Genomic DNA, 23,082 nt, shown 5'->3' with positions numbered 1-23,082 from the left:
TAGATGCTCATGGACGTATTTACTCGTCTGAAAAAGTGCTACTTTCAGCTGCTGCCTGGTTCACTCGGGGTTGGGACAGAAGGTAGCTCCGCATATGTGAATTGGAAGAATTCAACAGGAGATGCTCTTCCTAACACAACCCACGAGGCATTTGTGCCTCCTCCCGGGATTCACCTGACGAGGGAGTTTGCACTCGTGAGGTGAACGCGTAAACAACTACACTGTGGAGCCACGTCGCTCGTGTCAAAAACAAACCCTTAACAAATATCTGATGGGCGCTGGTAAAAAGTGTCAGCAGTAACTGTTCGTAGGTGTAGCGCAGCAGAAGGGGAACAGATTTGTTTGAGCCTGCAGCTTTACTCGGCGCTTCTGAAAGATTTGTGGGTGTAGCGCTTATCAAACAACCAGCCTGGCGTGGACTCCCAGGTGATATTCATGAAGTAATCGCAAAACAAATACATCAGAGAGTACATCTGTATATCAATGTCATGTCTGCTTAGATATGCATGTGAATTTACCCAAATGAGTTCATGCAAAAAATGTAAACTAATGGATTGTTGTACTGTGCACCTCCAATACAGAACGGCATTTTATTCATGTTATTTTACTATTATTTACTATTTGACTATTGTTTACAATATTTGGATGATTAATAATATTATATAATATTGTATAATGGTAAATGTTCATGTGTAAGAAAGGTCATACCCACATGTGCATTTCTTTTTCTTTCCTTGTGCATTAACTGAATCTGTCTATGTCCTGATCTTTGCACATCCCCTCTTTTCTTGTTGTCATTCAGGGTTTCAGAAAGGTCAGTTGGAGCCAATGGACACTATATTTGTGAAGAACGTGAGAGAAAAGGGTCCGGCCCATCAGGCAGGCCTGTGCACAGGTAAAAGGAACATGTTGTGCAGGAGTGAGGACGCCTCGATTTGCATTGGAAATCTGTTCTGCGTGCAGGTCACGTGACGCTGCACGAGCATGCAGAGAGAAGTTGACTAACAATAAAAACAAAGGAGACGAGAGTTATTACAGAACGAGAGCTCAGTGTGTGTGAGGTTTTCCTCTTGTGTATTTCTGTGACAGCAGAGCAAACCAGTACTCTGTGTTAAAGCACCAGCTTGATTTAACGCAAACTGACGCATCCACGGAGTTGCACGCTACCTCAAACGTATGCAAACACACGCCCTGCGAGCACCGCGTATGCGTTTCAGCTTGCATAAAGTAACCGCAAATGCATATAAAATTGGAGCAGGTAGTTATCGGACGCCTTTCCTCAAGGCCTTGGTTCACAAAAGCTGAGCTGTTCTAAACATACCTGTTCTTTATGCTTGAAAGCTATTTTAATTTTATTGATGTACTTTTTTGCCTTTAAGACATATTGAACACCACATGAAGTGAAAAAGTGTGAGATTAAGTTCAAGCTGGCTTTTGATGCCACCCAATACAGGTGATTTGCTTAATGTGGTTTTGGTTTTGCTGACTTTAGACAGCCCAGAGTCAATTATTCAAAAAGTTCACTACTTATTTTTCACTCCGGGTCATTATTATTTTGATGTCTGCCTTCAGGGAATTTACCCCTTACCCAGTTTCTTTATCATTTCCTCTTGCTTTAAAGGTCAGAGTTTACTGATTCATTGTTCTCAAATGTATCAGTGATATAATATGACAATCTGTCCATGCTGTGCAGGGGATCGTCTGGTGAAAGTGAATGGAGAAAGTATTCTAGGAAAGACGTACTCACAGGTGATCGCCCTCATTCAGAACAGGTAAGAATCCCTTCCTGTGAGCCCCTTCAGAGCCTTTTAGGTGTTGATTTATTGTCCTGTGTGAGAAGTCATAGGAGAGTGACACAAAAAGTGGAGATATGTGCACTGACTCGTGTATATCTTCATGCTTGCCAGCTTACCATCTGGCTATAAGCCGAGCTAGGCAGCAACAGGAATAGCTTGTTTCACCCTGAGATATGAGAATAACCTCATGACAGATCAATGTGACGCATCCAAATCATATCTAATGGCCCAAATGTAATGTAGGAGGGAGTGCGTGACTTCACCTTTACAAATATACTTGTTTAACTGGGCCACAGGTGTTTGTTTTTTTTAAATAACATAATTTCATCAGTCTAAATGCTAAAAATTCACACAAGGGCAAAAAAAAACATTAACTAAAAAATCCCAACAACCAACTGTTCTGATTGGCTTTCTGCCTTTCACGTAGTTTGTTAGTCTTTTGCTGCATATTATGAGTTTTAATGGAAGGTATGAAACATCAAGTGACATACCTCAGTTCAGATTACCCGATGGAACTGATTCATTATCCTCCTGCTCAAATCAGTGCATTCCTAACTGGTATTCGTTTAAGAATAGCTGGAGTTTTTTTATTAAGGTTTCTTTTGTATTTGATTTTATTGTATTTTTATTTTAGCTATAACAATCCACAAGTACAAATGTTGCCTCTGAAGTCTTATTCTTGCTCTTGTCTCTTTTTTTGTCGCACGTGTCCTGCAGTGAGAGCGTGTTGGAGCTCTCCATTATGCCAAAGGATGAAGATGTGCTTCAGTTGGTAAGTGTGAGTATGAGATTTTTCACACATATTTTACCCCACCCCCACCCCCACCTCAAATACACACACAAAATAAACCCACACATATTACATGCATTATTTTAGGACACTGCAGAAGTCTGCAGAGATGATTCACAGCGTCACTGTTGAAGAATTTCAAGATTTTGTTAGACTGGCTGCAGAGTGACTCACAGGCTCTCCGCTCTGTGTTTAGATTACAACACATGATCATTTAAAACCACTGGTATCTGTCAAAGTTTGTGCTTGGGGAAAAAAAAAAAACCCAACCCAAAAACTCTGTTGTCGCTCACACACCCATGTTCCGTAAAACACATTTTTATCGCTCCACAGGTTGCTCTTCCACAAGATCCAACATGCATCGTTAAATGCCCCTCCCATTAACCTGGAGCAACTCGTCAACACACACAAATACCAGATGAGCTGATTTAACTGGTCTTTCTCACAGATGCAGAAACATCACCGTTCCTCCCAGAAATGCCCCAAACTGCCCTCTCCTTCCAAGCGTCCTGCCGTGTCTTAATATTATAAACCCCCTCCTCTGTTGTCTCGCTCCTCCCCTCGCTGCTACGCCTGTATTTGCTGCATTCCTAGCATGACCTCACCAATCCCGCGCACCTCCCTCCACACTCCCACAGGGTGGAGTAAGATGAGGAGGAGGAGAGAGGGAGTTTGGAAAGATCTGAGAGAGGCAGAAACAAGTCGATAGAGCAGATAGAAAAGTCACAAATACAAAGGAAAAGAAAAGAAGTTAAAGTCTGGATGTTTTAGGACGAGGACGCGGTACAAAATGAAGAGCAGAATGTTTTAGCTGCAGAGCTGTCGCATCCGCGGTGTTAGTGAGCTCTTCTTTTTCTGCTTGTGTGGCTTCGGTCTTAACGCACAAGCTGTGGAAAGGCTCTGGATTCTGTTGGACAGCCTAAACGTTTCATTAGGTAAACCTTTAAAAGTGTCAAACTGTCTCTGATTTCAAATGTCTTTGTCATGCGAGTTTAAAAATAACTGGAAGTAGGTGTGTTTTTGGTTTAAATATGGCAGTGTGGCCGATTCCTGAAATGATCGGGTAATTTAAAGCTAGTTATTTACATTTGGATTCTCCTAAAGCAGCAAAGTGTGTGTGTGTGTTTTGTATTTGTTTAGATAACATTAGAGGATACTTTTGTATTTATAGCTAGCTGCAGTGCGGTGAGTGTTGTGGCTTTTTCTCGGGGGAATGCTTCCAGTTTGGTAGCTAGTTTGTGTTTGTGTGGAGAGCCGAGGCCTCGGGGACAAACTGTGGCAATAACTCAGAAGCTTCCCCTTTCAGGCTGTTGTTGTGTGTAAAGCAGCACGACACTGTGCCGTTGTCAAACTTGTTTACAGGAAGAGGCAATTTTTGTTTAAACTTCTCATTCCACACATACACACACAGACACACACCTACCTACCTACCTTTGTAATTTCCCATTTCTTCCTGTCACGTCTGTTCTCACGGTTCCTCCATCTTCCCTCCTTTCTCTAGGCGTACTCCCAGGATGCCTACCTGACGGGTAATGAACCGTACGCTGGGGGAGCTGAAAACCTTCCGCCGCCACCCCCCCTATGTTACCCACGCTCCAAGACGACGTCGGTTTCTGGAGCTCCCCTCTCATCCCCCATGGGCCAGAACCAGCTGGATAACTGGAGTCGCTGGCCAGGTTCTTCCAGCCCCTCATCACCCTTGGACAACCGATCTGCTGTGTGCAGCCCCGCCAGCTGGCAGGAGGGGCTGCCAGGCGAGCCCGGTGGTGTGGGTCACAGCAGTCCAGCCCACCGCACAGAGGAGATCCAGTACGGTATGACCAGCCAGCAGCCTCAGGGCCAGATTAGGGGACGCTCCTACTCTTCGTCTTCCTCCTCCGGAGGCCCTTTGTCCAGCCCGCTACAAGTTCACTACCCCAACCACCATGGTGCCAGTTCTTCACAGGCTCAGCCACGCAAGTCCAGCTCAGCCTGGACCAGTCCCCCTCAGCCACAGGTCAGCCACAGCCGCAGTGACCGCTGCCAGCAGGCCCTCTCTGACTGGTACTACAACCAGCAGCCGGATCGCTCAGTACGCAAGATGCAGACCCGCCATCGGAGCTACTCACAAGACCGGCTCAGTGAATCAAGGAGGCAGCAGCAGCGTACAGGTGGCTGGCCACACAGCGCCTCCCAGGACACTCTGCTCTTACTTCAGCAGTCAGGACCCGGACCCCAAGGGGAGCCATACTGGTCCTACGGAGACCACACTGCCACTAACTATACTCGAACACGCTCTGAAAATTTGCTCGCCCTCTACAACCACCATGGTCGCTCGTCAGAGATGTTGGACCGAGGAGCAGCTGGACTGGTCTCGCCTCGGATTGACAGGCCCGCGTGGCTCCAGCAGGCCCCCAAGCCTCCCCCGAGGACTGACGCTTACCACAGGCAGGGCAACCATTTTAGCGCAGCACAAGCTCCTCAAGTGTCCCGGCAGTCACAGCCAACCTCTAAACACCACCCACAGACCCACACCCAGCCACAGCCGGCGCCCACTCAGAGCAGGCGGCTTCCTCCTGGACAGAGCGTGGACGACCAGCTGGTGGGCTACCGTAGCTACAGCCCATCTTTTTACCGCAAAACAGGCCGCATCCTGCAGCAGGCTCATTCGTTCAGGGACCCTTCATACTCTGGCCCCCACTTAAACTGGAACCCAGTACCTAAAACCAGCCCTCCAGAGGGGACGCCAGCACCTCCCACTGCCTCCACCACAACTCCAGTTGCCTCCGCCACGCCCGAATCCCAGGACAGAGGGTACAGGCCAACTAACCACGAGAGGGAACGAGGGGCAGTGGAAGGGCAGGCTGAATTGGTGGCACAGACCCAGGAAGTGGTGATGAGGCAGAAACCCCCCACGGGGCGGAGGAATGTCCAGGGTATGCGTCACCCTCACTACGCCCTGCCTTTGGATGGGCTAGAACCCTCTTTGTTTTCTCCTGATCCCAAAGACTCAGCCCCAGCTCCCGGTTCCACAGGAGATGTAGCCTCAGGCAAACCAAATGGAAACCTTGCTCCCCTCCCACTAGAGGATGACTCTCTGGCCTCCATCCCCTTCATAGGTGAGTAGGGAGCCTCCAAGCTTCCTCCCATGTCCCTTCTCCTACTTCCCTAACACAAAAAACCCCCCACACTGACCTTGAGATTTCATTAGTCGCCCTCTAAAATGTAATCTACACTGAGTGTTTATTGAACGTTAGCGAAAGCTTAACCGAGAGGAAATGCAAAGCAGATGAAAATTTGAATTTGTGTGTTGTTTAATTTCCTCCTCGTCTGCATATTCAGACGCCAGAGTCTTCCCAGACGCAGTTTCCGATCCGTCTGTGAATGTTTGCGTTGGGTAATTGCGGTATTCCCACAGTCTTACGCACCATATTAGTCGTATGTGCGATGGAAGTTCACTAATCCTGCTGGCTGCCCTCCTGACTTTAAGGTCACCTCACTGTGCTGAGGAAATGAGGTGGAGGTCTGGACTTCCTGAATGTGGGTTGTTGTTTAGAGGGATCATTTTCAATTTCACATCGGTGGAGTTTGATTTTGTGTGTTGAGGCGTGACAGGAGCTCAACAGCTACTGACAGTGGTTTTAATCTAAACCAGTAATACTAATAACGAGCTGTCATAGCACCGTCCGAGCAGGACATGCAGTCTTTTCTGTTTGTTTTCTACAGTTATGGCCTGCATATGTTGCCGTCAGTGGGAGTTGACTGCGATCGTGTTCGAGCTTGTTTCTTGCTCTGAAAAGGCTCAAACAGAAGGGGCCCTGTAGGCTTCTGATTAGATTCTATCACTTGACACGGACATTAGTCAAAGTCAAACCACAAGCAAATGAAGTCAGCCGGTGAGGCTGGACTTGCCTATATCGCCCACTCGCAGCCTGGGGAAAACTTGCACTAATGTTGAATAGATTCAAATCAGCTGACTGGGAAGCTTTGACCCATCTTGGAATGACTGTGGATATTTGAGCCAAGCTGCGCTCTGCCCCAGAGAGTCATTTAAAGAGAGAAACTACAGGAAACCAGGAAGGCATCTCTCGTCCTCTCTGTCAATCCGTCAGAGCACATTCTTGCCTCGTACTTTCACCTGAATTAAACGAAACCAAGCAGCCAGAGCAGCAGGTCAGGACATGTTTAATATCCATAAACTGAAACTAGGATAGACAAGAAGTAGTTGTTCGTTCGTTCGTTCGTTCGTTCGTTCTTTCTTTCTTTCTTTCTTTCTTTCTTTCTTTCTTTCTTTCTTTCTTTATCTAACTGACGCAGATGCTGATATAATCTGAGGCTGTTTAGGGACATGCAATTTCATGGGCTGTTGTTTTTCTTCTTCTTTTCAAAGCATGGGTGTCTGTGAGATAGCAGTTCAAAGGCAAACCGTGTCTGAATGCAGATACTGTATGTTTTTATCAAATCTCGTACACCATATTGAATTTTTCCTAAATTCAATGAAGTGTTTAATACTTTCTGTTTCTGGTAGCTCCTACAAAATGAAACGACAAATTATATCGAATGCTGCTGCAGGATTTTATTGTGCGCCCACTTGGAGTCTTTGTAAGCTGTAAATTGCCAGGAGGTTTTTGTCATGGTCCTTGTGGGGAACAGTGGGGGCTCCCGCCTTCAATGCAGCTATTGTACTGCTCTACTAGATGAAGGGTTTTATGTGGGGGTTCATTCTATGACTGTCTTTACTAGCTGGACCCTGGACATGATGGACTCCGTGTACTGGCCTGTGTACTGGCCCTCTGTGTTTTCTTACAGGCACCTGCTTTCAATTACTTTGTATTGAAAGCTCAATTCTCTCTCATTTTCTTGGTCTAAACTTCTCTACATTGAATTACAGTTGCTACATACACGTTAGTTTGATAGTCAGTTAATTCTTTGAGATATTTCGTAAGCAGGAGTACAGGTAGTACAGCTAGTAAAACATGCTGCAAAAACTCAGGCCTCAGACTATTTATATTCAACTCTTGGCTCTGTATGATGTCAGAGAGAAGGAATATCCCTAAGAAACTCCACATGGAGTTGAAACCTTCTAGTTGTGAGGGACAGCCAGTCAAAGGAAAGCTGGCATCTTTGCCCTAAAGGGAGAGGAGCTAAAAGGGTTGGTTTCAGATAGTTCAGAGTCCAGCCAATGAGGCTCAGTTTAGATGTAATAAAGATAAATAAGAATTATTTGGAACTGTATATCATGCAGAGGATAAAAACTAGAAATCAAGCACAATAGGTCCCTCTTAATAAAGTAAATATTCCAAAGAGGAATGAGTCTTTAAGCATTTCTTCTATCTTCACCATTCGTCCAGGACAAATCTGAGTCAGGAATTCCTCCTTTACTATATGTACTGTAGAGCAGCAGCACAGTGTACTTCAGTATGCTGCTCCCCTCTGCTGGTCTGTCTCTGTGTCGTGTTTCTGAGCTCACTCTGGCTGCCTGTTAATGACGGCCTTTGTTAAACCCACAGCCCGGCTATTTCTGGGCCATGCTGTAAACAGGCAGATTCCTTATCCCAGACTGGGAATGTTTTCCGCCTTATGTCGGCCTCTAAAATGCACAGGAGTGAAGAATAGAAAAGCGAGGGCGGGAAGAAGAGCATGAAGAAAGGGAAGAGACGAAGGATGTTAGAGGACTGGACTGTAAGAAGAGAGACGGTTATTAAAATAGGGAAAATTAAATATGAAACCAGTGCAGGGTTTTTCTAAAATGACCATGTGGTGGTCAGTTGAAGCGTGGCGGAGTGAGGCTGTGCTGCCCTCTGCTGTTTCCTCCGAGAGCAAACCAGAGCCTCGACGCATTTCGGTCCTGAGAGTTTAAAACATCACGGCAAATCCAGCTTCTCCTCACTGCATGCAAATATCAGACCAGCCCCTAATCCTCGCTGTCAGTCAGGAAGTGTGAGCGTGTTTGTGTACGAATGTTTCTGTGCGTTAGTTTCATATCCCTTTACCTGAAACTGCTGATGACTAGTAGCCTGTTTGATCCCAACCATTTTATGCCTTTGTCTTCTTAAAAACTACGTTTCTTTATCAGCATAAAAAAATCCCCAGAATTCTTATGTTGGAAAGAAAAAGAAAAGATCATTCATGCCCAATAATTTATTTTCTACCTTTTGGACAGTAACGGTTTCTCTTGCATGTATCAGATCATGCCTGCGCTGGGGTAGATTTCACAAAGAACTGAAACCATGAGCCAGTAAACCTGTAACAAAACCCCCTCCTCTCTGTTAGCTACTGAACAGTTCTTCCTATGGCAGCAGAAGACGCAGGTATTGTATTTTCTGTAAACTTTTTGCCTGTTCAGCCATGTTCCTGTGGGACTTTTTTTCTTACTGTAGTTGGGTCGCAGCTATACTTACTTTCCTGAGAGAGGACAGGAGCTTTCAGTGACTTCTGCTTCATCTGTGTGTTCTTAAGTGACCATATAAATGTATGTTTCTGACTTTCTTGTACTTCTCACGGGAATCTGGAAGTGCATCATGTTAAAGTATTGTGGTAAATGTTTTAAGGTGATAGTCAAATTTAAAGTGAAAGAAACTGTGAAAAGCGTTTTTTTAAGTCTCTCTGATGGTAATCCCCCAATTCCTCATCATTCCTCTACCTTAAAACCTCTCCTCTCCTTACCTTCTCCTAACCCAACCCATTTTTTTTCTTACCTCCTCGCCCTTTTTGCTAACACCTAACCCTTCTCCTTCTCTTTCACCCTTTCCTTCCTTCCCTCCACCCGCCCACAGACGAGCCAACCAGCCCCGGCGCCGATTTGCGCGCCCGGCACGTGCCGGCGTCCTCCGTTGTCTCCAGCGGCATGAGTTCAACGCCCGCCGTGGTCAACAGCCCCGCATCCCCCACCTTCACCTTCCCCCTCACTAGGCTCTTCTCACACGACTGCAGTGAGTGCCCCCTCCTCCCTCCCTTCCTCGCCACTGCATGCAGCCAAAAATTAAGATTCTCCTTTTATTTCCAAAGTGGATTTATAAAGCATGAGATTTGAAGAGAGTATACAATTTTATAACTGCTGTAATCTCCATCTTATGAAGCATTTTGTCTCCTTATTGTGTTTTAACTGCCTTATTTTCTTAACACAAATGGGGGGGGGAAAGCTGAAATCTTGAACTTAAGGATGCACTTAAGTTGTGGAAATTTACGTTTTATTTTATAGAACTGAAAAAAAGTTTGTTTTTATGAGAAGTGAACTTTAAAATCTCACTTGAATGCCTTAAAAACCAAAATAGCTTGACAAGATGAAGTTTCAGCAGTTTGCATGTTGAATTTGTAGATTGGACTTGAACACATTGGTTTAGATCATTTTTTTGGTCACAATTCTAAGCGTCCATGAAGCCCAATCTGTGTATTTTCAAATTAATTTAGCCCATATTGGTGGTGTACAAACCAAGACTTGCATGATTGTGAAAAAACTGCACAAAAAAATGAATATGGGTGTGTACACCTGTATGCCAGAGGTGAGCAAACGGTCCAAGGAAACCAGTCTAACCCCCGCTCCTCTAGCTCATGTCCCTACTCACCATCTCCACCAAGTCGCTGATTCACTCGCCCTGTTAACCCCCCCCCCACTCCTCCACCACCTCCCGCTTCCTCCCTCACTGCCCCAATCTCCTAATCCAACACCATCCACTCTGGTGATTGGCATTACATCAACATTCTTTCTGTTTTTTTTTTTTTCCTCTTCCTCTTTCTTTCTGCTCTCTTCTCTCTCTCTCGTTCTCTCCATTCATTCATTCATCCCTCACTGAGCAGGCAGTATTAAATCCAGTCGCCGTTCCTCCTATGTTCTAGCCATCTCCAGCGAGCGCTCCAAGTCATGTGACGAAGGACTCAACACGTTCAGAGAGGACGGACGATCCTTGTAAGTACTGCAGATCCCAGACACCTGATAGAAATTATATTTCACATTATTAATATTAACGACTCTTTGTTGTGATGTTATATTCAAGTAGGAGGCTTCCAAAAAGAGTGAAGAGCTTCTTCACAGATGGGGTGAGTTCCTCACTTTTTATTACTGCACATAAACTGACGCGATCTGTAAATACTTTGCATGTTATCTTAAAATTCAAAGACGAAGCTAAAATGCAAACAAATGCAACTAAATCATTATCAACCCACATTGAATTTAAACTAGTCATTTGTATTTATTTAACTAAGGCAATGAATTAATTATGGCAAACCAGCATTAATATTTTTAAATGCGGTCATACAAAAAAATGGATGGATGGTTGCACAAACATCTAAAACAAGTTATTATAATCATTATAATTCTCATTATCAAATTCAGGCTGAGGTTTTGAAGGAGTTTCAAATGACTTCTTCCTGCCACCGCCGAGCTACAGAGACACAAATCATATTAAACTTTTGTCATTAAAACCAGTGAGGTGTTTTTTCTGTGACACGCTGCCATAAAAGAGTCATAAAGTCTGAAATGAAGTGTTGGGACACGTGGCTTAAGTTTGCCAACGTTAAATATAATTTAACTACAGCTACCGTGAGCTGGTTACACTGGAACACTATGAGTGTGTCTTCTGTTATTACAGCTTTTTAAATCAGCTTTTTATTTGTGCAAGGAAAGGATTGTGTTATGTTTTAATAAAGCTTTTATCAGGTAATATTTGGCCATATACAAAGACACATAAAGGTGCGATAGCTGATAGTTGAACTGGTGGTTCGTCCGTTGCAAAATTCTGCAGTATGGAAACTACTGCAATCTTCTGCCAGGTCAGCATGAAGAGTACAGTTTTCTTTGAAACTGTTGCATGGTATTTTTAAAAGCAATTTTAAATTTAAACAATAATTAGCAACACAAAATAATATGCATTGATGTGTTTTTGCACATTATAAAAGAAGCTTGAGAGTTAAAAAATAAACAGAAGGTGAAAACTAGCTGAAACCACTTTGTGAACTTTGAAAACTAACTTTAAAAGAAAAAGTAAGATGCTTACTTTTGGTTTCTGTTAAAAAAAATGTTATACAACCAAAATAAAAAAAGACTAAAACTAACACTGAAACCAATAGAATCGAAACTAAAACGAAAGATTTTCAGATAATAAAAACTAACTTGAAATGAGAAAATCCGCTCTAAACACTAGCTAACTGAAAACAGAAAGTCAACAAATTTCCTGAAAACTTTTCCGATTGCGTTTCAGTCTCTGGACAACATCGGGACAGCGGAGGAGGTTCGGTCGAAACGTCACTCCACCTCGGAGCTGGGAAACATCACTTACAGCGATGTACGGCGAGAAGGATGGCTGCACTACAAGCAGATCCACACCGAGAAGGGCAAGGTGGGCAAATCGAGCTTGATTACAAGAGAAATCTGGGAAAGCATAGCAAAGGAGTCGCATCACATCTCCTCTTTCCTTCACAGAAGGTAGGCAGCGCCATGCGCCCGTGGAAGCGCGTCTTTTCGGTTCTTCGCTCCCAATCGCTGTTCCTCTACAAGGATAAGCGGGAGGCGGTGCTTCGCGGAGCCACATTTGGAGGTTCGGCCGAGGATGAGCAGCCGATCAGCATCCGGGGCTGCCTGGTGGACATCGCGTACAGCGAGACCAAACGAAAGCACGCCCTCCGGCTGACCACCCAGGACTTCTGTGAGTACTTGCTGCAAGCGGAGGACCGGGAGGACATGCTGAATTGGATAAAGGTCATCGGGGAGAACAGCAAGATGGACAACGAGGTCAGAGAACACACTTTTACTGGGCAGATTTTCAATAACTGTATGCATTTAATATGTTCTCAGTGAAAACCTCAGACTCATAATGCAGGCGTGTTTATTGTCTCGCAGGAGCTCGGCTTTTCCAGGCAGGCCCTCATTAATAAGAAGCTTAATGACTACAGAAAACAAAGGTGAGTCACCCGATCATGAATATTGCTGTCCTTTCTCCTCATCCTGCCTGGATATTCCCCTCCCACACACCAGTCAATTTTACTCTAACCTGTCCTGGATTTTTGCCACCGGACGAGCAGATACAGCTAAATTTAAATGAACCACAACAGTAATACCTACACTGTCTCTCTGTCTCCCCCTACAGTCCAGCTGTCAACAAGCCAGACTCCTCTCCCAAGTTGTCCCGTATGAAGTCTCCCTTCCTGCTCAATAAGACGGAGAACGCTGCTGGAGCGCCACGCTCGCCCAAACCAGAAGGCAAAGGTCAGTGTCGGGGAGACTAGAAGCCATCCACGCTGGCATTCGGCATTTGCTGAATCCTGGGCTCTAACTTTGCTACTGACTTTGTCTTCAAACTGATCTTTGGATCAAAACTATAAAGAATTAATTGGACCAATTTTGAGTGTATTTGGAACTCGTCAAAGTTGTGAATAACTCATCATTTAGTTGTCATATTCACTCTTGTTGTGGAGGCACCTTTAGTCAACTGCTTTGTTGTTTCTTCTCTTTTTTGTCCATATTATTTCAATATTTAATTATACCATGCTAACACAAAGCAACTATACATAAGACTGACCTAAAAAGTGCAACTCTTGCCCAAAGTAAGTACTAACCTTTTCAAATGTTTAGAGATTTTTTTGTAATCCCATTCTATTAAAGCAGTCTGCTGGTTTTCAAATCCTTTTTTATTTTTGTTTTAATGGGTGACAGCGTTTGGATAAGAAGGTGTTTAGTCAAACATGGAAGTTGCTAAGTTTCTGTTCAACCTGCCTACAGATGAGAGCAGCCCTCCCAAGTCTCCATGGGGAATTAACATCATGAAGAAAGCAAAGAAAGCTGGGCCCAAAGCTTTCGGTGTGAGGCTGGAGGAATGTCAACCTGGTACAAATAACAAGGTTAGCCGCACTGACCTCTGTCACCACCTGAATGCGGTAAAACTGTTTTCCTTTTCCTTATTTTCTGTGATCACACGTTTCCGTGTCTCCTTCTGCAGTTCGTTCCAATGATTGTGGAGATCTGCTGTGGCCTCGTGGAGGAGATGGGTCTGGAATACACCGGCATTTACCGAGTCCCAGGGAATAACGCCATGGTGTCGCTGCTCCAGGAGCAGCTCAACAAGGGCGTGGACATCAACCCTGCAGAGGAGGTGCAGAAATATAAATATACATTCAGTCGTGTAAAAAAAAAAAAAAAAAAAAGAAAGTGCAGCCTCTTTCATTTCTGAGATTTTACATATCAGCACATAAAAAAATCATCTGGTGCTTCGTAGGTCTTAAAATAGCCTGTAAACGCAACATCAGATGAACTTCAGTGCTGTAATTTATTTAGCAAAAAATAAGCCAAAATCCAGAAGCAGTAAGTACACACTTATTGCTTCACAGGTGCCAGGTGCTGCTAATTGAATGCACTTGATAAACTGATCATTAGCAAGTTTGAGCGCCTCGTTTCCAAACAATTTGAAGTCTGTTATTGTCCAAGAGGTAGAAATGGAAAACCTTCAAGAGTCTTTCCAAAGATTGTTTGAAAAGATTCCAGGAAATTCCTCGATAACAATGTGAGAGGCTTCTAAAGTCATGCAGAAAACCATAACTTAAAGTTATTGCTCCTGAATGTGTTTCTACAAGCCTGCTGAATCATTGGGATCTGCTTTTTTTTTTTTTTTTACATGATCATAGAAGGCAAGAATACTGTCGATCCTCAAAGAGGGGAAAAAAAGAAACAATTAACTGGCACTTTTAGTACAAAAGGTGATTGGTAACGATATCTGAGTCGTCTCTGTGTGCTCTGTCGTCTCTGTGTGCTCTGTCGTCTGCAGAAGTGGCAGGACCTCAATGTCGTCAGTAGCTTACTCAAATCCTTCTTCAGGAAACTCCCAGAGCCACTCTTCACCAACGGTGAGACCAACAGGTTCCAACATGCCATCGCAAAACATCGCTATGCAGCCTAATCACACAGCTTCATCTGACTTATTATATCTTCTCATATCTTAACAGACAAGTACAACGACTTCATCGATGCCAATCGGATGGAAAATGCATCCGACAGACTGAAGACCATGAAGAAGTTGGTACGTGTTTACCCGCTTGGGTTAAGTGCGCGCAGAAGTCGGGCAGGTTAAACAGGTTTACGGTTTTGACGTTTCACTCTGTTTTCCTTTCATTCGTATAGATCCGCGACCTCCCAGATCATTATTACCACACTCTCAAGTTCCTGGTTGGTCACCTGAAGACTGTAGCCGACAACTCGGATAAAAACAAGGTGGGATAAAGGGAATTTGTAAATGCGGACGAAATGTATCACCGTTAAGTATTTGGTATTAATGCCATCAATATGTTCCTGGCGTCTCTAGATGGAGCCTCGTAACTTGGCTCTCGTGTTTGGGCCGACGCTGGTTCGGACGTCTGAGGACAACATGAAAGACATGGTCACTCACATGCCCGACCGCTACAAGATCGTAGAAACGCTCATACAACACGTGAGAGATGCAAACGCGCACATACAGTATAATTCACTTACATCCTTAATAGTATCCAAGTCATGCTCAGTATTTCTTTCTCCGGCTTTCTTGCAGTGCACCTGGTTTTTCACTGACGAGCTAGACAAGGATGAGAAGGTATGCTTTCAAAAGGCAATGATAGATGCTGCAACTGACAAAAAAAAGTGCAGAATGTTTGGCACAAAGTTGCAAACGTCACTGCAAATAACTGCAAAGCAGCTCTGCGAAAGAATCTCTATTGCTCTAGAAAATGACAGGAAAAAAAGAAAATCCACTATTGCGGGAATTTGAAACATTGTATCCAACATTTTAAGAAAAATGACTGGTTGAGTGAAGAGTCACATCATTCATTATTTCTTTTTATTTGGTCATTTAATATTTTTTCATGATGTAATGGAGCTCTCTGACAAACCCAACAAGTCACTCTGCTGTTTGGTGGCGACATTTAATTTTTAATCTTTGTGAAATTGGAAATTGTTGAGACATGCTTTCAAAAGCAAATCATTCAAGACTTATTGACCTTTCTAGGAATCTTCTTCCAGTTTCAATAACTAATATTTCCCTAATGATAATTGTCTCATAAGTATGCAGCAGCCGCTACACTTGATCTCCAGAAATGGAGCTGAATTAATGATAGCTGCATTTGAGCTCTTGGCCTAGGGATTGAGATGCTAGCCACGTCCCCAATTTGAGTCTGTCTCACTCTGTTCTTCATTTGCTGTCATGTACTGCCCATAATAAAGACATAAAAGGCCCCTAAAACTACGGCGGATACTTAACAGTTTATGGATGCAATGCTCCGAGTTTTTAAAGTAAATCTACCCCGTCCCTGCAGACACCAGTGGACACGGAGGACGTGCAGCCCGCCCCCAACATCGACCACCTGCTCTCCAACATCGGCAGGACCGCTCTGCTCGGCGAAGCCTCGGGTGAGCACGCTGTTTACAGCTCCGCCTTTCTGTGACGAGCCGCACCAGTAGCACTGAGTTAGAATTAGTAAACGCGAAACGAATGCTGCTGCTTTTCATTTAAAGCTGGAAGTAGGTAATTCCTCACTTGCGTGTTGAATGTTGTGCGGCCAGGTTTGTCTAAAACAAGACAACAGTAATACATTTATAAATATTAAAAGAAACCAATGATCACCGAAGTTCCACTGAGAGGTTTTTACAATTAATCTGAAGGAATATATTTCTAGGACTAACAGATTTAGTTTGCTTAAAGGCAGTTGATAGAATTCCTGGCCTGATTCAGAATTCTCCTTGGAAGTTTGTCCCAGTTTAAAGTATGATTTCCCTACTTTCCAACAGAACTGGAAAGCAGCTCAAGGAATGAACATCCGTTAGCAGTTTGAGTGTTTCTGCGTTTGATAGTGTGCCTTTACTTCTCTTCTTTCTGCTGACCTCTTTTTTTCCCCTCCATGTTGCTCACCTTTCACTTTCTCTGTACATTTCTGCATTTCCTTCTCTCAGCTGAGCCTGTGGAGCAGCCACTGCGGTAGGATGGCACTGTTTGTGTGTGTGAGTGTGTGTGCAACCAAATCAGTGCACCATACTGTGAAAGTAATAATAATGGGTGTGAGAGAGTGTGTGTGTGTGTTAGCGGTGGTGATGGTTTGTGTCTCCATGGTCTCCATTACCCTCCTGAAAGTCAGCGTCTCCCTCTCAGCGTCAGACTGAAGTCTCTGTAAAAACATGTCACTTCAATGTCGGCCCCAGTCTGACTAATGAATTAATGGATGACTGGATGCTCTCTGAGTGTTAAAGCTGCTTTATCTGACACCGGAGTGTAAACTGTGCTCTGTCACTGAGAGACAACTCCTTCACTGGTGGCCTGCGCCTTGCCGAGCACTGCGCTGCACTCATCCTACAGGCAATTTCGGTCTGTGTGGCCCCATCGTAAAAATCCTAACATCACTTCTGCCTGTAAAGGGACTCTGCATGGTGCTGTTTCATTGTTCCATTATCCCTCCAAAAGAAAATATTTTATGTAAAAGCTTCAAGATGGCAGCTGGAAGCTCCCTCCTTGTAGCCAAAGTGAGTGCAGACGTAACAGGAAGTCTGTTTAGCTTGGGGTGGACTCACAGGGACGTGTCCTCTCATGTATTATCGGCACAGTGTGAACTAGGAATGTCTAATGTGGCACTGGTATATATGGTAACAAGCGAAGCATCTCATATTATTATCTTTTAAAAAGAATATATGCAAAATAAGGTTATAAGGAAAATTACGTTCACGGTTTGTTCCGTACTTGCTTGTCAAACTGTAAAGTTGCTATGTAGGGCAACATATAACTGTATTTGAGTCAGGACTACTATAGTCTGTTCTGAGGTTTCCTAACAGCCAGCCTGCATACAAGCAGGAAGAGCAGCAGACCTGGCTTCAGTTGCAAAGGATGTGATACTCATGTAGTCAAACACATTGCAAAAAGAACAGCTGGGGTGGAGATGGGTTGCAAAGCGGCTTAAATTATGCGCCTTATATGAGATTTGCCTAGAAATGTATCAGCTGATGTAGGCTTGAGATCAGTTAATCTGCCAGGGCTGCACTTGAGCTTCACTTTGCCTTACCCCTGAGATCTAAGTTATCATCAGTGATGATCCTAGCTTTCACTTTAACCCTGTGCTACTAGAATGTCTTTTCAGTCAAGGCCAAAGAAAAATCCCAATTTTTTCCAAAAAGTACTTTTTGCTTGTCTCCAAACATAGGGTTAGGGTTCAAAGGTCGGACTGGGATCATCACCAGTGATGGTATGGAGAGAATACTCGAGTATCCTACCCATCAAATTCATATTTAACATGTGTAATATCCTAATAACGTATACCAAATCTATACTAATCAACAGAATTATACAGACGAAAACAAAAAAAAATGTTCAAGAAGAAACAACAGAAATCCTGCGATCCTCACATTAGAAAAGTTCAGATGAAAACGATTCAAAAGGGTCGTCTGTTAATATTTAATTGTTTCTGTCTATAAAGTCCGCTCATAGCTGTCGCCATAGTTAACTTAAGAGGCCAGATTTTCAATAATAGAACTCAGGTGTTGTTGGTTTTATGGGTGATTTACAAAAGTTGTTTTCAAAATCCAGACGCAGTCGGTTCATTTCTTACTTTGCTCTCTAATTGTAAATAGTGACAGTAGTTTCTTTATATGCTAAAGCCAGTTTGGGCTGGCATAATGCGTTAGTAATGCGTTAGTAATGTGTTAGTAATGCGTTAGTAATGTGTTAGTAATGCATTACTAAAAAATGCGTTGGTCCTATGTGCATCAGAATTGCAGTGGGTAAGTGATGTTAGTGTAGCAGTAAGAAAGGCTGTGTTACATTTTGAATGTCATCACTAGCTTTCTGGTAAACAAGAGAACTTCTCTAAGCTGAGCAGAAAATACACTGACGTGGTCATTACTGCTGAGTCCCTGAGAAACAGCTCCATCCAGAAAACCTTACCAACCCTCCCCGGTTTCTCAAGAGATTTGGGTGTTCCCTTTACTACGATACACGAAAGACAAATCCAGGGCTTCATTCCTGCATTCATTTGTGAGGATTGCGTTTCTTTTCGTACTGCTTCTTTCACTGACCGATGCCATCCGTGTTTTTCGTGATGTCATCAGTGTGTGCCGTGATTTTTCTAATGAGGTTTCTCCTCCAACACCAAACCCTGCTTCCCCCACCCCAATCATTGTTTTCCCTGAACACAACTCCAGTGTGTGATTCAGTGTTTTTGTCCTTGTTATGGTCCGAGGCCACAGAGGAAAACAAGTTCCTTTAAAAATCCATCACAGGAATTGGAGATACAACTGCAGCTGCACTGCTCACTGCAGAATAAACCGTTGTATAGAGACGCAATTGTGATTTTTTTTTTTTTTTTTTTTTTTTTTTTTTTTTTCATTTAAGGTTAAGGAGCAGAACATCATATGCATAAATTGAATCCAATCAAAACTGTTCAATCTGCATCTGCCAGGTCATTGTCGACCCCTTTATAGGGGCTTAGTTAACTTGCACTCTTTTAACAAAATGTTCCTCTACAAGAAAATAGAGTCTAATGCTGTCAAAATGTATTAGACCTTATAGGAAATCTAACATCTTCTTGTTTATGAAAATGGTTTCCTATTTGTTATGTGACCAAACAAAACTAACCCTAACCCCAGACAGGTTGCCATGACCTCGGCGTTAGGAGGTTAATCTGAGTCCCTGAAGCATCCATCACCATAAAAACAGCACAGAATGAACCACTGCCTGCAACATGTGAAGTACTGATTAAAACTTTTTGCAGTTTTCTGAGAATAAACACAATTTTATCCAAAAATTAGCCGCACGTTAAGAAGCAATGTCCCAGGCGGTGTTGTCCACTTTGCACCTGATGGAAAACAACCTGCTTCATAGCAAAATCAGCATTAAAGTCTGTAGGAACATACAGGGAGCAGTGCAGGAGCAGTTATTTTATTTATTGTTGTTTTTTTCCTTTTAAAAAATAAGTGATGATCACAGCAACTCCCTCTGTGTCCTCCACCATGACTGTTCTGGCCTTTTGTTTACTTCGTCCGTTCTGACCCACAAATGTCTCCATTTCCTTTTCCCCAGATTCAACCAACAGTGATTCAGCGAAATCAAAGGTAACCTCTCCTCACATGAAGCAAGCCTGATTGTCCAACCTCCTGCACGCACAGATTCAGCAGTAATATTTCCTGCTTTTTCAGGGGTCATGGGGGTCAAAGAAGGACCTCACAGCCAAGGAATTCCTGGCTCTGTCCATCATGTCAGCGGTTACTGGCCGCAAACGCAGGAAGCGCCATAACGCCCGCCGCGTGGGCAGCAGCACCGACGACGACTCTGAGCATGAGCCGATCAAAGCTGGACATTTAGGGGCAGGAGAGGAAGAGGAGGTGGAGTCGCCAGTAGGAGACACTGCTCCTCGAGCAGAGGGAGAGGAGGATGATGACGAAGAGGAAGAAGAGGACGAGGAGGAGGAGGAGGATGAGGAAGTTGTAGAGAGCGGAGTGAAAGAGGAGCGACAAGAGGAGCCGGCCGTTAAACCCAATCGGTTGTCCTGTAAAGTGGAAGAGGAGGCGGGAGGAAGGCAGGCAGCCATGTTAAACGAGGAGGAGGAGGTGCAGGCGGAGGTGAAGGGGCCTCAGTGGCGAGCTCCAGAGGATGCTCGCTCTATAGTTTCAGGTTACTCCACCCTCTCTACTTTAGGGCGGAGCTTGGGATCTGAGGGGAGGGGGGACGATGCTGATGATGAACACAGCGAGCTGGTGAGCGAGACAGATAATGAGAGCGGCTTCGCCTCGCGCTCTCTTACACAGGAGAGACCCGATAAACACCCGGCGCCACCTGTAAACACGCAGCTGCTGGCGCCGCCGCGAAGCTTTCTCTACACACACTACAAAAGCCCGGCTCTGTCAACCGGTAACATTCTCACCCCACCCACTTCCCTCACACAGACACCAGACTCCGCGGAGAGGAGCGACGGAGGGGCCCGCTCCACCACACCTTCTTCCTCCTCCTTCTCGTCGTCCTCCACCACTCACAGACTGCACTCGCGGCCTTCCTTTAACTCCCACAAGCTGATCCAGTGCGACACTCTGGCCAGGAGGAAGCTGAAGTCTGAGAAAAACAAGACTCGCTCCCTGGACCTGATGGAGTCTCCCGAGGGCACGGCTCCATCCGAGGGCTCCGGCTCAGGAACGGAAGGTGCACCCACAGCAAAGAGGGATACCTCCAGAACCAACACTTCCTCAGGCAGCAGCCAGGAGAGTCTGCGCCCAGCCCGACCCAAGCCTGCCGTGCTGCCCAGCGAGGCCGCTTCCTTCACTCCGACCGGCCCGGGCGGGAAGTCGCTGGCCGATCAGGTCCGCGCCCGACTGCTAGGCTCAGCTGACAACCTGCACCGCGTCGGACTGCGGAAACCACCGTCACCCGAGACGCGCAGGAAGAAGCGGGCTTGGCGCAGACACACTGTGGTGGCTTCCCCGACTGAGATGTCCGATAAGAGACCCCAGCTGATTGTCAGCGAGTTCCCCTTGTCTCCTATCAATCAGAACCAGGTCAAAACACAAGGGCTGCCTCGGGATGCAGAAGGTCTTGACCAAGGACCGGCTACACGTCAAGCACCCACCTCCAATTTCCACCAGTACCTTTGAACCCTGACCCCAACCACCGCTCCAAGAAAAGAGGCCAAAGCTGCTGATTCTCAGTTTGTGCGTAAGGATGGGGGAGTGGATGTCCAGCTGAGCTGCTGACGGCCTGCAGGTCAGTAAACTGGCAGCAGTGCAAACGGGGATGTGGTTGGTGGACAGGTGAAAAACGGCCCACCTTATTTGTTGTTGTTGTTGTTGTTGTTTTTTTTTTACTTTTCATTGAGCTCCGTTTGCATGGCAGGGTGCGTTCCAGTGTTGCCAAAGCTTTCATTTTCTTTTTCCTTTAAGCGTGCTCTTATAGAAATGATAGGACAGAGACACAAACAGACGTCATCACGGTCGACGTAAGAGCCAAGAATTCTGATTCGAGTAACAACTGAGCATCCCTCTTGTCTTCTCTTCCTTCCTGTCTGGATCACAGATGACGTAAATTAAAAGTTTAATCGACCAGACGAGGATGCTGAAATGCAGCTTCTACAGTTATTAAAAAAAATCAAAGAAAATCATATAAAACAATTTCAGGAGGGCAAACAACTGATTCTTCATATCAGTCTTCCTAACGTTTCCCCTCTGACCATTCACACTGTAAAACTCCACCAAACTTCAGCTCACATGAAATGCAGTTGTCTCCCTCTACTTGTTAATAATGTTTATGTGTGTTTGCCCAAAAATATTCGTGACCATGTCTAAACGTGCAGGTGTTTGTGTTAAACGATTTTTGTAACATTTGTACAAAGCCTTGTTAAGTTAACCCTGTAAATATAAATATTATGTTATAATATTTGTTTGTACTTTTTTTTTTTTTTAGGTCTTTTTTTTAAGGTTTACAAAAGTGCAAATAAGTGCACAGTCGTTTTTTTGTTTGGTTTTGTTTTCAAGATGTTACTTGAAATGTTTCCCTTAATATATTATTTGTTTTTGTTTTATATTCAATATATATATATATATATATTAAATATATATATTTTGTATTAAAGTAAAATTTATTGCAATTTCACCTCTTGGGTGTACCTGTTTAAAGGAGACGAGATAAACACGACTAAACGTATTCCTTATTTCCTCATAGATGGCCTTTCTGATTCACAGCACTGTGCAGGAAACCTTTATCTCACGAGATAAGTCTTATAATAAAGATTATCTCATGGCTAGTTACACAAAATGTACACAACACTCTGTAGTAACAACATGTAGCAAGTTCTGAATTTTAATCAGGTAATTATTACGTGATATCGGACAGTTTGCAGACAGCTGATCATGCCGCCAGGGCTTCAAGTCTGGCATTACTGAGCATTGCCTCAACAGATCAGCTCATATTCACTGAACACAGGAGCTCAAAAGAAGATGCCTGACAGTGTTTAACAGACTGGTGTAGGATTTTTTTTTTATTTTTGGTGTTTTCAGCACACAAGGTCAGGTTCTAATAAATCTTCCCTGAGTGGGGAAATGGTACGTTGGAGGAAATGAAAAAAGAAGAACAAGAGTCTGTTGTTTCTGTCTCGTCTTGACCGCAGAACCAATTTGCAGTAGCGAAAAAGACACGACCCGAGCGAGAGGTGCAAATTCAGAAGTCACAAAAGGCTTGCTTGTTTCCCTGCGACCAAATAATAACCCAGTGAAAGAGAAGAAGAATGATAATAATAAATAGGTTCTAGTCTCGTCTTACCTCAAGGTTTTTTCTACAAGTGCCTGATTTCTGGAATGTGTTTTTGTTCTGCAGTGCCATGCTCGGTTCTTATCCTTCCATTTCCTTTTGTTATTTCTGGGTCTCCTCCCCTCCTCAGCTGTGGTTGACGGTATAATTGAGGCACTGACCCAAAGATGTGTACATTAAATACAAGCAGTCTAACAGAGAGGCTGTACAAAACAAAATAAAAGAAAGAAAGAAAAGTAAAGCACACTTCAAGCCAAGGACACTTCTATGCACTCCCTTTGCCTTTAACAGAGGA

General features: G+C 44.2%; 1 protein-coding gene across 14 annotated transcripts in view; it reads left to right on the top strand.

The window, feature by feature from the left end:
* The window catches only part of arhgap23a (Rho GTPase activating protein 23a), a 66,609-nt gene extending 43,595 nt beyond the window's left edge, over window positions 1-23,014 (top strand). For 4 of the 14 annotated variants that reach the window (XM_040044902.1, XM_040044876.1, XM_040044842.1 and 1 more), the window contains exons 4-24: window positions 803-895; window positions 1,694-1,772; window positions 2,514-2,574; window positions 4,088-5,684; window positions 9,342-9,497; window positions 10,363-10,471; window positions 10,560-10,602; window positions 11,763-11,900; window positions 11,984-12,292; window positions 12,401-12,462; window positions 12,648-12,766; window positions 13,280-13,398; window positions 13,497-13,649; window positions 14,319-14,397; window positions 14,497-14,570; window positions 14,672-14,761; window positions 14,853-14,978; window positions 15,075-15,116; window positions 15,835-15,928; window positions 19,578-19,609; window positions 19,694-23,014. In XM_040044902.1, coding sequence (XP_039900836.1) covers window positions 803-895; window positions 1,694-1,772; window positions 2,514-2,574; window positions 4,088-5,684; window positions 9,342-9,497; window positions 10,363-10,471; window positions 10,560-10,602; window positions 11,763-11,900; window positions 11,984-12,292; window positions 12,401-12,462; window positions 12,648-12,766; window positions 13,280-13,398; window positions 13,497-13,649; window positions 14,319-14,397; window positions 14,497-14,570; window positions 14,672-14,761; window positions 14,853-14,978; window positions 15,075-15,116; window positions 15,835-15,928; window positions 19,578-19,609; window positions 19,694-21,139 — 5,021 coding nt within the window. In that variant the 3' untranslated portion in view covers window positions 21,140-23,014. Of the gene's footprint in view, window positions 1-802; window positions 896-1,693; window positions 1,773-2,513; window positions 2,575-3,077; window positions 3,522-4,087; window positions 5,685-9,341; window positions 9,498-10,362; window positions 10,472-10,559; window positions 10,603-11,762; window positions 11,901-11,983; window positions 12,293-12,400; window positions 12,463-12,647; window positions 12,767-13,279; window positions 13,399-13,496; window positions 13,650-14,318; window positions 14,398-14,496; window positions 14,571-14,671; window positions 14,762-14,852; window positions 14,979-15,074; window positions 15,117-15,834; window positions 15,929-16,468; window positions 19,457-19,577; window positions 19,610-19,693 lie in introns of those variants that run through there. The other 10 variants (XM_040044917.1, XM_040044834.1, XM_040044861.1 and 7 more) reach the window with 10 other exon arrangements.
* Window positions 23,015-23,082: the final 68 nt, after the last annotated feature.

This window comes from Simochromis diagramma, unplaced genomic scaffold (genome assembly GCF_900408965.1).
Source record: "Simochromis diagramma unplaced genomic scaffold, fSimDia1.1 OVJJ01000321.1, whole genome shotgun sequence".
NCBI classification, from domain to species: domain Eukaryota; kingdom Metazoa; phylum Chordata; class Actinopteri; order Cichliformes; family Cichlidae; genus Simochromis; species Simochromis diagramma.
Note: the sequence above shows the minus strand (reverse complement) of the source record. Positions and strands in the feature narration are given on the sequence as shown.